Below are 13,732 nucleotides of genomic sequence, written 5' to 3' on the forward strand. Positions count from 1 at the left end.
AAAAAACCATGATCGCATGATCAATACTGCTAACCTAACAACACTCATCTATCTCAGGTCTTTATGGTACCGAATTCAGTTAGTACTCACTTATTCTAGAGATTTCACAATTTATGGCAACTTTTCTAGAGAAGAAATACTTATACCTCGGTTTGCTCTGATAAATAAGTGTTCACTGGACATAGATATAGATATTTGTTTACAAATGGTATATATGAACCTACCTGCAGTCTCACTAGTGAGCTCCAGTTTCTCAGGAATTTGAAGACATTTGATGGAGGAGGTGCTTGTAACTGAGGCAGAAGATCCAGAGAACCCAGAGGAGTGTGTGGCTTCACGGCTGTCTTCAATAATTGGGCTGAAAGAACCACAGATGAGTCAATCCTCAAGGGGGTAATTTATATCAACTTATCTTTATTATACTTTTATTTGCTATTCAATAGTCTCAATTTTAAAGTCCATTATTTTCCTGAAAAAAAAAAAGATTCATAATCAGAATCTAGGTTACTTTATCTACTCTGGTTGAAAAGCAATGCCAAGCATTAAATTTATGTTTTATTAACCTAATCTATAGGAAATGCCTTATTCTACGTCTATTCTAAACTGACTGAGAAAAACTAAGACACTAACTTCCTTCCTCTTTATCCATTCTTTGGACTTTTTAACTCTTCAATAAGCAAAGGTCAAGAAAGAAAAAGGGAAATTATTCAAGGTGAATACATGCTAGAAAATGTGAAAAAAGTTTGAAAATACAGTTTTAAAAGCACAAAATGGCAAATTAAAGAACATTCCTGGGCTTCCCTGGTGGCACAGTGGTTAAGAATCTGCCTGCCAATGCAGGGGACACGGGATCGAGCCCTGGTCCAGGAAGATCCCACATGCCGCGGAGCAACTAAGTCCGTGCGCCACAACTACTGAGCCTGCACTCTAGAGCCTGCGAGCCACAACTACTGAAGCCCGTCCTGGAGCCCGTGCTCCGCAACAAGAGAAGCCACTGCAATGAGAAGCCACGCATCGCAATGAAGAGTACCCCCACTCGCCACAACTAGAGAAAGCCCGCACACAGCAATGAAGACCCAATTCAGCCAAAAATAAATAAATAAAATAAAAAAATTTAAAAAGCAGCTTGCTCCTTAAAAAAAAAAAAAAAAGACTATTCCTAAAACTGGAATAAGTTTGTTTAAATCAGGTGGCTTTTAAATATGGGGAGATCACAAGCCTTAGTCCCTCTCTATGCCATTCCCCTCTCTTCTTTATTCATTTCCATCTCTCTATCAAAAGATACTTAAAAAAACATGTCTCCAGTGGAGTCAAGATGGCTACCAGGAGGACGTGAAATTCGTGTCTCCTCACAACTACGGCACCTACCAGGAACTGGTGGGGGACCACAGACATCTAAGGGGACGGGAGGAACCCCCAGCCACCGGGTAGGATGTGGGGCATGGGCAGAGTGAAGGGGGAAGAGAAGTGGATGGGGACCGGACTGGTGCCCCTGAGGGGCAGCTGGGGGAGGGTAAGGGATCCCACCCTGAAAGGGGGGAACTGGGGAACCATTAGGAGGGCAGAGGATCAAAAGGGAGCATGGCCAGGTTTCCACTGCCCACTTGGACCCCCAGGAACCTGCTGAGATCCTGGGCCTGATCCTCTGCCCACTGAGGCCCTCTCCACACGTGCGGGTCCTGAGGGAGTGGGAGGGAGGGAAGGGGGAGCAAAAGTAAAGGTCGGACTTCAGGGACCAGCACCCCTGAGGGGTGTCTGGGGGAGGAGGAGTTCCTACACCCAGCAGGACCCACCCATGGTTAGGGATCCAGTGGCCCAGTGGGGGGCGGGTGGGGGACACCCTGGCAGAGACCGTGGGGGAGGGGCATGAAGAAACAGAAGGTAACACGGCCAGTGCCTTCCCTGTCCACTTAGGCACTGGGAAGCCTGTTGGACTCCAGGGCCTAATCCTCTGCCCTCAGAACCTCCCTCCTGCCCCGCAGAGCCCAAGCCCTGCCCCTACACCCTCACTCAGGGCCCTACCTCCAAACTCCCGAACGCCACACTCTAGAGGTCCTTCTTTCCACGTGCTGCCTACCCCCTTCTGTGCAGGTCCTAAGCAGAGGACCCGCCCCACGCCTGAACGTCGCCCCGCCTAGGCCCCACCCCATGCTCAAACGTCACCCCCATGCCCTAGGTCCTGCCCTACCCTAAACCCCACCCCCGCCTAAACTCCTCCCCCATAGTCAAGGCTTTTTTTCTTTTCTCTTCTCCTCTTTTAGATTGGGTTCTGTTTTACCTTGTTGATTCACTGTTGTTGATTCTTTTATATTTTTATTTTTCCTAATAAACCTTTTATTATTCTAATTTTATTTTATTCTTTATACTTTGTTAGTGATCTCTCCTTTTGGCTTCTTCCCCACCCCACCCCACCCCTTTTTTCCTTTTTTCTGCTGCGGTTTTATTTTACCTTGTTGCAGTTGCTTCAATTATAGTTTATTTTTCCTAATATATTTTTTATCTTTCTAATTTTATTTTTTTTTATTCTTTGATATTGTACTGCTCCTTCTTTTCTTTCTTTCTTCCTTTTTTTTTTTTTTTACCGTGCCACAAAGCTTGCGGGATCTTGGTTCCCAGGCTGGAGGTCGGGCCTGAGCTCCTGTGATGGGAGCTCCGAGTCCAAACCACTGGACTAACAGAGAACCTTAGACCCCAGGGAATATCAATGGGAGTGAGGCCTCCTGGAGGCACCAACACCTGGATCTATCCAACTGCCTGCAAACTCCAGTGCTGGATGCCTCAGGCCAAACGACCAGTAAGACAGGAATACAACACCACTCATCAAAAAAAAAAAAAGAAAAAGAAAGGACAAAATAACTTGTTACAGACGAAGGAGCAAGGTAAAAACCTACAAGACCAAATTAATGAAGACAAAATATGCAACCTACCGGAAAAAGAATTCACAGTAATGATAGTAAAGATGATCCAAAACCTCGGAAACAGAATGGAGAAAATACAAGAAACATTTAACAAGGATCTAGAAGAAATAAAGAGCAAACAGTGATAAACAACACAATTACTGAAATTAAAAATACTCTAGAAGGAATCAATAACAGAATAACTGAGACAGAAGAATGGATAAGTGAGCTGCAAGATAAAATGGTAGAAATAACTGCCAGGGAGCAGAATAAAGAAAAAAGAATGAAAAGAATTGAGGACACTCTCAGAGACTCTGGGACAACATTAAACACACCAACATTCGAATTATAGGGGTCCCAGAAAAAGAAGAGAAAAAGAAAGGGTCTGAGAAAATATTTGAAGAGATTATAGTTGAAAACTTCCCTATCATGGGAAAGGAAATAGTCAATCAAGTCCAGGAAGCACAGAGAGTACCATACCGGATAAACCCAAAGAGAAAGATGCTGAGACATATATTAATAAAACTATCAAAAATTAAATAAAAAGAAAAAATACTGAAAGCAGCAAGGGAAAAGCAACAAATAACATATAAAGGAATCCCCATAGGTTAATAGCTGGTTTTTCAGCAGAAACACTGCAAGCCAGAAGCGAGTGGAAGGACATATTTAAAGTGATAAAAGGGAAAAACCTACAATCAAGATTACTCTACCCAGCAAGGACCTCATTCAGATTTGACAGAGAATTTAAAACATTTACAGACAAGCAAAAGTTAAGAGAATTCAGCACCACCAAACCAGCTTTACAAAAAATGCTAAAGGAACTTCTCTAGGCAAGAAACACAACAGAAGGAAAAGACCTACAATAACAAACCCAACAATTAAGAAAATGGTCAAAGGAACATACATATCGATAATTACCTTAAATGTAAATGGGTTAAATGCTCCAACCAAAAGACACAGACTGGCTGAATGAATACAAAAACAAGGCCCGTACATATGCTGCCTACAAGAGACCCACTTCAGACCTAGGGACACATACAGACTGAAAGTGAGGGGATGGAAAAAGATATTCCATGCAAATGGAAATCAAAAGAAAGCTGGAGTAGCAATTCTTATATCAGACAAAATAGACTTTAAAATAAAGACTATTACAAGAGACAAAGAAGGACACTATATAATGATCAAGGGATCAATCCAAGAAGAAGCTATAACAATTGTAAATATTTATGCACCCAACATAGGAGCACCTCAATACAGAAGGCAAATGCTAACAGCCATAAAAGGGGAAATCGACAGTAACACAATAATAGTAGGGGACATTAACACCCCACTTTCACCCACGGACAGATCATCCAAAATGAAAATAAATAAGGAAACACAAGCTTTAAATGACACATTAAACAAGATGGATTTAATTGATATTTATAGGACATGCCATCCAAAAACAACAGAAGTGCTCAAGTGCTCATGGAACATTCTCCAGGATACACCATATCTTGGGTCACAAATCAAGCCTTGGTAAATTTAAGAAAATTGAAATTGTATCAAGTATCTTTTCCGACCACAACACTATGAGACTAGATATTAATTACAGGAAAAAAACTGTAAAAAATACAAACACATGGAGGCTAAACAATACACTACTAAATAACCAAGAGATCACTGAAGAAATCAAAGAGGAAATAAAAAAATACCTAGAAGCAAATGACAATGAAAACATGACAACCCAAAACCTATGGGATGCAGCAAAAGCACTTCTAAGAGGGAAATTTATAGCAATACAATCCTACCTCAAGAAACAAGAAAAATCTCAATTAAACAACCTAATCTTACACCTAAAGCAATTAGAGAAAGAAGAGCAAAAAAACCCCAAAGTTAGCAGAAAGAAAGAAATCATGAAGACCAGATCTGAAATAAATGAAAAAGAAATGAAAGAAACAATAGGAAAGATTAATAAAACTAAAAGCTGGTTCTTTGAGAAGATAAAATCGATAAACCATTAGCCAGACTCATCAAGAAAAAAAGGGAGAAGACTCAAATCAACAGAATTAGAAATGAAAAAGAAGTAACAACTGACAATGCAAAAATACAAAGGATCATGAGATATTACTACAAGCAACTCTATGCCAATAAAATGGACAACCTGGAAGAAATGGACAAATTCTTAGAAAAGCACAACCTCCTGAGACTGAACCAGGAAGAAATAGGAAATATAAACAGACCAATCACAAGCACTGAAATTGAAACTGTGATTTTAAATCTTCCAACAAACAAAAGGCCAGGACCAGATGGCTTCACAGGCGAATTCTATCAAACATTTAGAGAAGAGCTAACACCTACCCTTCTCAAACTCTTCCAAAATATAGCAGAGGGAGGAACACACCCAAACTCATTCTATGAGGCCACCAGCACCCTGATACCAAAACCAAACAAAGATGTCACAATAAAAGAAAATTACAGGCCAATATCTCTGATGAACATAGATGCAAAAATCCTCAACAGAATACTAGCAAACAGAATCCAACAGCACATTAGAAGGATCATAGACCATGATCAAGTGGGGTTTATCCCAGGAATGCAAGGATTCTTCAATATACGCAAATCAATCAATGTGATACAACATATTAATAAATTGAAAGAGAAAAACCACATGATAATCTCAACAGATGCAGAAAAAGCTTTTGACAAAATTCAACACCCATTTATGATAAAAACTCTCCAGAAAGTAGGCATAGAGGGAACCTACCTCTACACAATAAAGGCCATATATGACAAACCTACAGCCAATATCATCCTCAATGGTGAAAAACTGAAATCATTTCCACTATGATCAGGAACAAGACAAGGGTGCCCACTCTCACCACTATTATTCAACATAGTTTTGGAATTTTAGCCACAGCAATCAGAGAAGAAAAAGAAATAACAGGAATCCAAATAGCCAAAACAATCTTGCAAAAGAAAAACGGAGCTGGAGGAATCAAGCTCGCTGACTTCAGACTATACTACAAAGCTACAGTAATCAAGACAGTATGGTACTGGCACAAAAACAGAAATATAGATCAATGGAACAGGATAGAAAGCCCAGAGATAAACCCACGCACATAAGGTCATCTTATCTTTTTTTTTTTTTTTTTTTTTTGCGGTACGTGGGCCTCTCACTGTTGTGACCTCTCCCCTTGCGGAGCACAGGCTCTGGATGCGCAGGCTCACGGGCCCAGCTGCTCCGCAGCATTTGGGATCTTCCCGGACTGGGGCATGAACCCATGTCCCCTGCATCGGCAGGCGGACTCTCAACCACTGCGCCACCAGGGAAGCCCTGGTCACCTTATCTTTGATAAAGGAGGCAGGAATGTACATTGGAGAAAAGACAGCCTCTTCAATAAGTGGTACTGGGAAAACTGGACAGCTACATGTAAAAGAATGAAATTAGAACACTTCCTAACACCATACACAAAAATAAACTCAAAATGGATTAAAGACCTAAATGTAAGGCCAGGCACTATAAAACTCATAGAGGAAAACATAGGCAGAACACTCTATGACATACATCACAGCAAGATCCTTTTTGACCCACCTCCTAGAGAAATGGAAATAAAAACAAAAATAAACAAATGGGACCTAATGAAACTTAAAAGCTTTTGCACAGCAAAGGAAACCATAAACAAGACGAAAAGACAACCCTCAGAATGGGAGAAAATATTTGCAAACAAAGCAACTGACAAAGGATTAATCTACAAAACATACAAGCAGCACATGCAGCTTAATATCAAAAAAACAAAAAACCCAATTCAAAAATGCACAGAAGACCTAAATAGACATTTCTCCAAAGAAGATATACAGAATGCCCACAAACACATGAAAACATGCTCAACATCACTAGTCATTAGAGAAATGCAAACCAAAACTACAATGAGGTATCACCTCACACTGGTCCGAATGGCTATCATCAAAAAATCTACAAACAGTAAATGCTGGAGAGGGTGTGGAGAAATGGGAACCCTCTTGCACTGTGGGTGGGAATGTAAATTGATACAGCCACTATGGAGAACAGTATGGAGGTTCCTTAAAAAACTAAAAACAGAACTACCATATGACCCAACAATCTCACTATTGGGCATATACCCTGAGAAAACCATAATTCAAAAAGAGTCATGTACCACAATGTTCAATGTAGCACTATTTACAATAGCCAGGACATGGAAGCAACCTAAGTGTCCACTGACAGATGAATGGATAAAGAAGATGTGGCACATATATACAATGGAATATTACTCAGCCATAAAAAGAAATGAAATTGAGTTATTTGTAGTGAGGTGGATGGACCTAGAGTCTGTCATACAGAGTGCTGCAAGTCAGAAAGAGAAAAATAGATACTGTACACTAACATATATATATGGAATCTAAAAAAAAAAAAAAGGTTCTGATGAACTTAGGGGCAGGACAGGAACAAAGTCACAGATGTGGAGAGTGGACTTGGGGACATGGAGAGGGGGAAGGGTGGGCTGGGACGAAGTGCGAGATTAGCACTGACACGTATACGCTACCAAATGTAAAATAGATAGCTAGTGGGAAGTAGCTTCATGGCACAGGGAGATCAGCTTAGTGTTCTGCGACCACCTGGAGCGGTGGGATGGGGAGGGTGGGACGGAGATGCAGGAGGGAGGGGATATGGGGATATACGTGTGCATGTAGTTGAGTCACTTTGTTGTACAGCAGAAACTAACACAACACTGTAAAGCAATTATACTCCAATAAAGATGTTAAAAAAAAACAAAAACATGTCTCTAATTGCCTATTTGAAATTAGCATCAACCTACTCTACCATTATTTTAAGCTCAATATTAAAGGAAAAATAAATGCCTCGTCTCTATCAATCAGGTACACTTTGCTGAGTTTTCTCAAAGATACCATAACCAGCAAAATTTACTTTTAACCCTTAGAATCAAATCAGTTACTAAATCCCATTAACACTTTATCTGGAGGAGCCCAGCTGTCAGGTAAAGCACTTAGCACAGTACCCAGCAGGTAGTAAAAGCTGCATAATTGATTGCTATAACTGACAAGCACACACAGAATAAGGAAGCCCTCAAACAACCTGATTTGTACAACCTATAATCACCAGTCACCTCAGCTTCTTGATGCTGAGAGTTGGATTGTAGATAGTGCCAGAAGCAGTTTGCTGGTCCTCAGAAGTCTTCACATCTAGGTCCTCTTCCTGCAACAGTCTCTCAGGATCAGAAGGGAGATCCTTCAAGGATATTATCTCATGAAAAGGAGTGGATGCAAAACGAGCTGCTCTAGCGAAGTCACAAGTGTCTTCTGGGTTAGGACCAATAGTTACATTCCTGAAACCTGTGATAATAGCATCCTCACTCAAGGGCTCAATTCCTGTAAATTCATCCTGAAAAACCACAAAAAACTTGGCTCAAACATTTCAGTGAGCATATGAATGGCCTATCTTTTTTAGTGAAAGAGATACATATTAGATAAGTGATTTTTAACACAGGGTGCAAAAGTATCATATCAGAATCTCTAGAGAAAGACAAATTTAAAAAGCACATCATTACATTTGAGGAAAAAGGTTTTGTATTATGAAAACAGCAAATTATATTTCATCAAAAAATACACTGCGAGGATTCTCCATACAAAGGAAAAATACTGGACAATGTTTTTTTCCCAACCAATTTCACCTAGGAACTAGAGGACTAATGCTATTTTTCTTCTGGCTTTGGCCTAAATATGTTCAAATAATCTGCTATCCTCCTTGCTTTTAAGTCTTTTTCTTTGACAAATGTTTAATTTCTATTTTATTTCTTAAAGGTAATTCATGAGCATGGTAGAAAATATGGGGAAAAAGTATAAAATAATGGAAAACATTTAAAATACGCCTTTGTCTTTAAAAGTAATACAGGTATATAGTTTTAAAAAGTCAACTAGTTTAAAAGGATACATAGTGAAAAAGTCTCCTTTCCACACTTGATTCCCCCTGACATCTCCACTCCAGTTACTACTCCCCAGAGGCAACTGCTGTGACCATATGCATCTGGTAGGATACATGCACAAGCATATTCTATGCATTTAAAAAAGAGGTTTAAAAAAAATAAAAAATAGGGCTTCCCTGGTGGCGCAGTGGTTGAGAGTCCGCCTGCCGATGCAGGGGACGCGGGTTCGTGCCCTGGTCCGGGAAGATCCCACATGCCGTGGAGCAGCTGGGCCCGTGAGCCATGGCCGCTGAGCCTGCACGTCCGGAGCCTGTGCCCCGCAACGGGAGAGGCCACAACAGTGAGAGGCCCGCGTACCGCAAAAAAAATAAAATAAAATAAAATAAAAATAAATAAAAAAAATAAAAAAGAGGTTTTAAAACAAGTGAAATTATAGCATCTATGCTAGTCTATATTATTCCTTCTCATTATATTTTTTAGTATATTTTCTGTGATATTAAAAATTCTTTAGAAACATAATGGTAACATTGTGGGTTTATCAGAAGTTGACCAAATGTTTTATGTTATCCCCTGTTTTTCACTGTCATAAAACTATTTTAAATATTCTTGTAGATTTAAATCTTTAAGAATATGTTAACTTTCTTAGGAATAATTCATAAAAGTAGAACTATCAGGTCAAAAAGGTAATTGAACACTAAGAGTCTTTATACATACCGCCTAACTGCCCTCAGAGGGACTGTACCACTTTATATATTTACCTGAAGTACACAAAAATGCCTATTTCATTTAACCCTTATAGATACTAGATATTAATTTTCTAGATCATTACCAATATGATATATACTCTGAATTTCTGACTCAACATTATTTAGTAGAGGTGAGATACATCTAGAAGAAACAATAAGTGAAACTAAAAAATTGTAAGATTAGAGTAAAATAGATGTCTGCAGTCTAAGAATACATTTTATGCAAATTCTACTTATGGCCCTATTAGTTTAGACACTTAAATTTTTTTTTTTGTAGGGGAAAGAATCCTGGTAGGTACCTATTAACAAAATTCAAGTAAAAGGTTTAAGACAAAAAAACTAGATTGAGATTTACCCCTTTAATAACTTAGTCCATCCTTGAACAGCTGAACCTAGAACCACTACCTCCAAATCTAGCCTATCCATCTATTCTCTGGTGGTATTCTCCAGAACACAGTATGTAAAACTTACTCTTCCACATCATTATCTTTTCATAGCAGTCAGTGGATTACCTATATTAGAATTACTTGGGAAACTATTTAAAACAAATAAAAATACATGCTTGGGTTTTATCCCTGGAAATTCCAATTCAGTATAGTTGGAATGGGGCCTGAGCACCTATAGTCATAAATGGCTCCCAAGGTTCCTCTGGGTTGCTGGAAATTTTCTGTATCTTGACATGGGTGAAGACTGCATGGATATTCACATATATAAAAATTAATATTTGTGCAGTTTATGAATATAAAATATACCTCAATAAATAAGTAAACAAAAACATGTTTGAGTCATTCCCTAGGATGTGGAGAATATACTGTTTTAAATCACTGTAGCTACTGATCATGTCTCCCCTTAAAAGTCTTCAGATTAAACATACTCAGTTCCCTTCAATCTCAAGACAAGTTTCCAGATTCTGGTTTAAGACTTCAATGAAATGTCACTGATAAAGTTTATTTACTTTGTCTTGAATGTCTACACAGCATCTTTTTCTATCCTAAGTATTATCATGTCAGTAGTCCACAGTGGTTAAAATAAAACATTACCACACACACACAAAAAAAAGCTTGGTTCACATAACTCTTTCATTGCCAAAGTTTCATAAACATTTTATAAGATCTTTGGCTTTCAAGGCAGTGATTTTTCCCTACTTAAAAAAATTGAGATATAATTAACATATCAAAAACTTCACCCCTTGGGCTTCCCTGTGGCACAGTGGTTGAGAGTCCGCCTGCCGATGCAGGGGACATGGGTTTGTGCCCCGGTCCGGGAAGATCCCACGTGCCGCGGAGCGGCTGGGCCCGTGAGCCATGGCTGCTGGGCCTGTGCGTCCGTAGCCTGTGCTCCACAACGGGAGAGGCCGCAACAGTGAGAGGCCCGCATACCGCAAAACAAACAAACAAACAAAAACAAAACAAAACAAAAAACTTCACCCTTTAAAAGTGTGCATTTCAGTGGTTTTTAGCATATTCATAGGGCTTTGCAACCATCACCACTATCTAACTCCAGAACATCTTCATCACCTTAAAAAGAAACACCATATCCATTTGTAGTCACTTTCCAACCCACTCTCTCCCTAATCCCCTGGAAATCCCTAATCTACTTTCTGTCTTTATGGATTTGCCTATTCTGGACATTTCACATAAATGGAATCATACAATATGTGTTCTTTTGTGTGTGGCTTCATTTTAGCAGTGTTTTCAAGGTTCATTCATGTTGTAAGATATATCAGTACTTCATTCCTTCTTACGGCTGAATAATATTCCATTGTATGGATACACAACATTTTGTTTATCCATGCATCAGTTGACGAACACTGGGTTGTTTTGTTTTTGGCTATTATGAAAAATGCTGCTATGAACATTCATGTAGTTTTTTGTGTGAAGATATGTTTTAAATTCTTTTGGATATATACCTAGGAGGGAATTGCTGGATCATACGGTAACTCTATGTTCAACATTTTGAAGAACTGCCAAACTGTTTTCCAAAGAGGATGCATCATTTCACATTCTCACCAGCAAAGTATGAGGGTTCTAGCTACTTCCCATCCTCACCAACACTTGTTATTTTGTCTTTTTGATTATAGCCATCCTAGAGCATGTGTGCAATATTTCACTGCGGTTTTGATTTTCATTCTCTGATAACAGGTGGTTTTGAGCGTCTTTTCATGTGCTTATTTCAAGCCAGTAATTTTCATTTTAACCCTAAACTTTTGTGAGAATTGAATGAAACTATCCACTAGTCCATTTATATAAACTTAGGGATATTTGCTCCTTACGCAAACATCTGGAGACACATCCTCATTTGAGGTGATGCTTTCTGAAGTTTTGAGAATTGCAAGGGGTCTTCGTTGGGCTAAAACCCGTGGGGGATCTGCAGAAGGACTGGAAAAAGACATATTTCATTTAGCAATTTTTCTCTTAACATAGATAACAGTAACCTCCTATTTCATCCTCATTTATAATAATAGAAAACTTTTAATTGTCAAAACAAAACAAAACCAAAACCCCCCTCAAACCTGATAGTCTTTTTTTCTGAAAGAAGAAATTCATCAAAAATGGAGAAAGGTACACTGGAACCTATAGAAAGAGAGACTAAATTTACACTCTTAAGAGTAAATGCCCTACTCTTCAAGACAACTAGGTCAATTAACATTTTTGCTGTTTGAAAGCAGAAAGACAATTGTTTATCTTTTATAATAAATAATTTCAAATATATAAAAGTAGACATCATTTAATAACAATTACCTAAACATGGATGATCTTGTTTCATCTTTATTTCCCACTACTACTCCCCCAAACCTAACCCAATTCTGGATTATTTTGAAGCAAATACAAAACACCGTATCATTGCATATGTAAATATTTTAGCACATATTTCTTAAAGAGATAGCCTCTTTTTAAAAAGCATAATCTCAAAACATGATCATACCTACAGAATTAACAATTTCTGTATTCAAATATCCAGTCAGAGGTTTCACATTTTACCAAAACTTTTTAGAAAGTTTGAATTAGGAATGCAAAGTAGATTCATATGCTGTGACTAGTTGAAATGCCTCTTAAATTGCTTTTATTTTATAGGGTTTTTGTTTTTGCTATTAATTTTTTATTTTAGAAACTGGGTTGTTTGCCCCATAATGCTGGATTTTTTGCCAGTTATATTCTGTTTCACATGTTCTTCTATGCTTTGCATTTCCTATAAATTAATGGTTAGAATTAGAGGTTTAATCAGATTCTACTGAATTTTTAAAACTACTTATAGATGGATATTCATGTTTCTACCACTTTTAACATGTTTCTGAAAAGACAACAAATTTGAATATAAAATAGCTTTAGTTTTAAACTTTCTCCCCTCATTCTTCCAAAAAACCACTTTCCACTCTTGGCTGCTGGGTACTACTGATATGCTTAGCTAGAGTACATTAACTAAAGTGGAAGATTATTTTGTAGTTAGTATAAATTTAAATTACATTTAAACCAAATATTTTAAAGCAATGAGTTATTTTATAAAAATATTCTTTCAAATGTCTAACATATCTTGAATCATATGCTTATAACTGAATTCCATGATTCAAAGATAACAGTACCTTTGTCCCTCTCTCTGCTTTCTTTCAAATCCTTTTACCACAATCAAGAGAAGTATTTACACTTATTACATAATGCATTTATATCAGTAAGTTCTTCATGAGATTGTCAAATAAAACTCACTTTTAGAATGAGGCTGTTCTTGCCAAATGTTTTCTGCAAGTGAAGTTTCCCTGTGAAGAAATTTGTTTTAAAACATGTGCTTAGTACCCACAGAAAGAATTATTTAATTCTTAAAAGTCCAAGAGGTCTTTTTATTAAATATAATCTTCTTCACTCTAAGATAAAGAAAATATTCTAGTACCATTAAACCAAATTCTTTAACATAGAACCTTCAGTCATTAAAATTGTCATAGAATTATATTTGATAACAGATGTTAAGTTACATTAAGTTACATTAACAGTATAAGCAGATTACAAAATGGTAAGCTTTCATTTTTATAAAACAAAACCAAAACAACAAATAAGAAGAAATATACGTATGTTAATACTAGTCATCTCTTGGTAGTAGAAATGGGTGGTATTATCATTTAAAAAATTATTTGATTGTTTTTATAAGAAACATGTAT

At 37.9% G+C, this 13,732-nt stretch overlaps 1 protein-coding gene across 1 annotated transcript in view; it reads right to left on the reverse strand.

The window, feature by feature from the left end:
• Positions 1–13,732, reverse strand: part of BUB1B (BUB1 mitotic checkpoint serine/threonine kinase B) — a 56,751-nt gene that overhangs the window by 10,851 nt on the left and 32,168 nt on the right. Inside the window, exons 12-16 of the mRNA XM_079699864.1 lie at positions 13,287–13,336; positions 12,098–12,158; positions 11,858–11,963; positions 8,024–8,298; positions 225–358 (exon numbers count right to left, since the gene is read on the reverse strand). Coding sequence (XP_079555990.1) covers positions 225–358; positions 8,024–8,298; positions 11,858–11,963; positions 12,098–12,158; positions 13,287–13,336 — 626 coding nt within the window. The remainder of the gene's footprint in view (positions 1–224; positions 359–8,023; positions 8,299–11,857; positions 11,964–12,097; positions 12,159–13,286; positions 13,337–13,732) is intronic.

The sequence above is a fragment of the Hyperoodon ampullatus genome (assembly GCF_949752795.1).
Source record: "Hyperoodon ampullatus genome assembly, chromosome: 3".
In the NCBI taxonomy this organism is placed as follows: Eukaryota; Metazoa; Chordata; class Mammalia; order Artiodactyla; family Ziphiidae; genus Hyperoodon; species Hyperoodon ampullatus.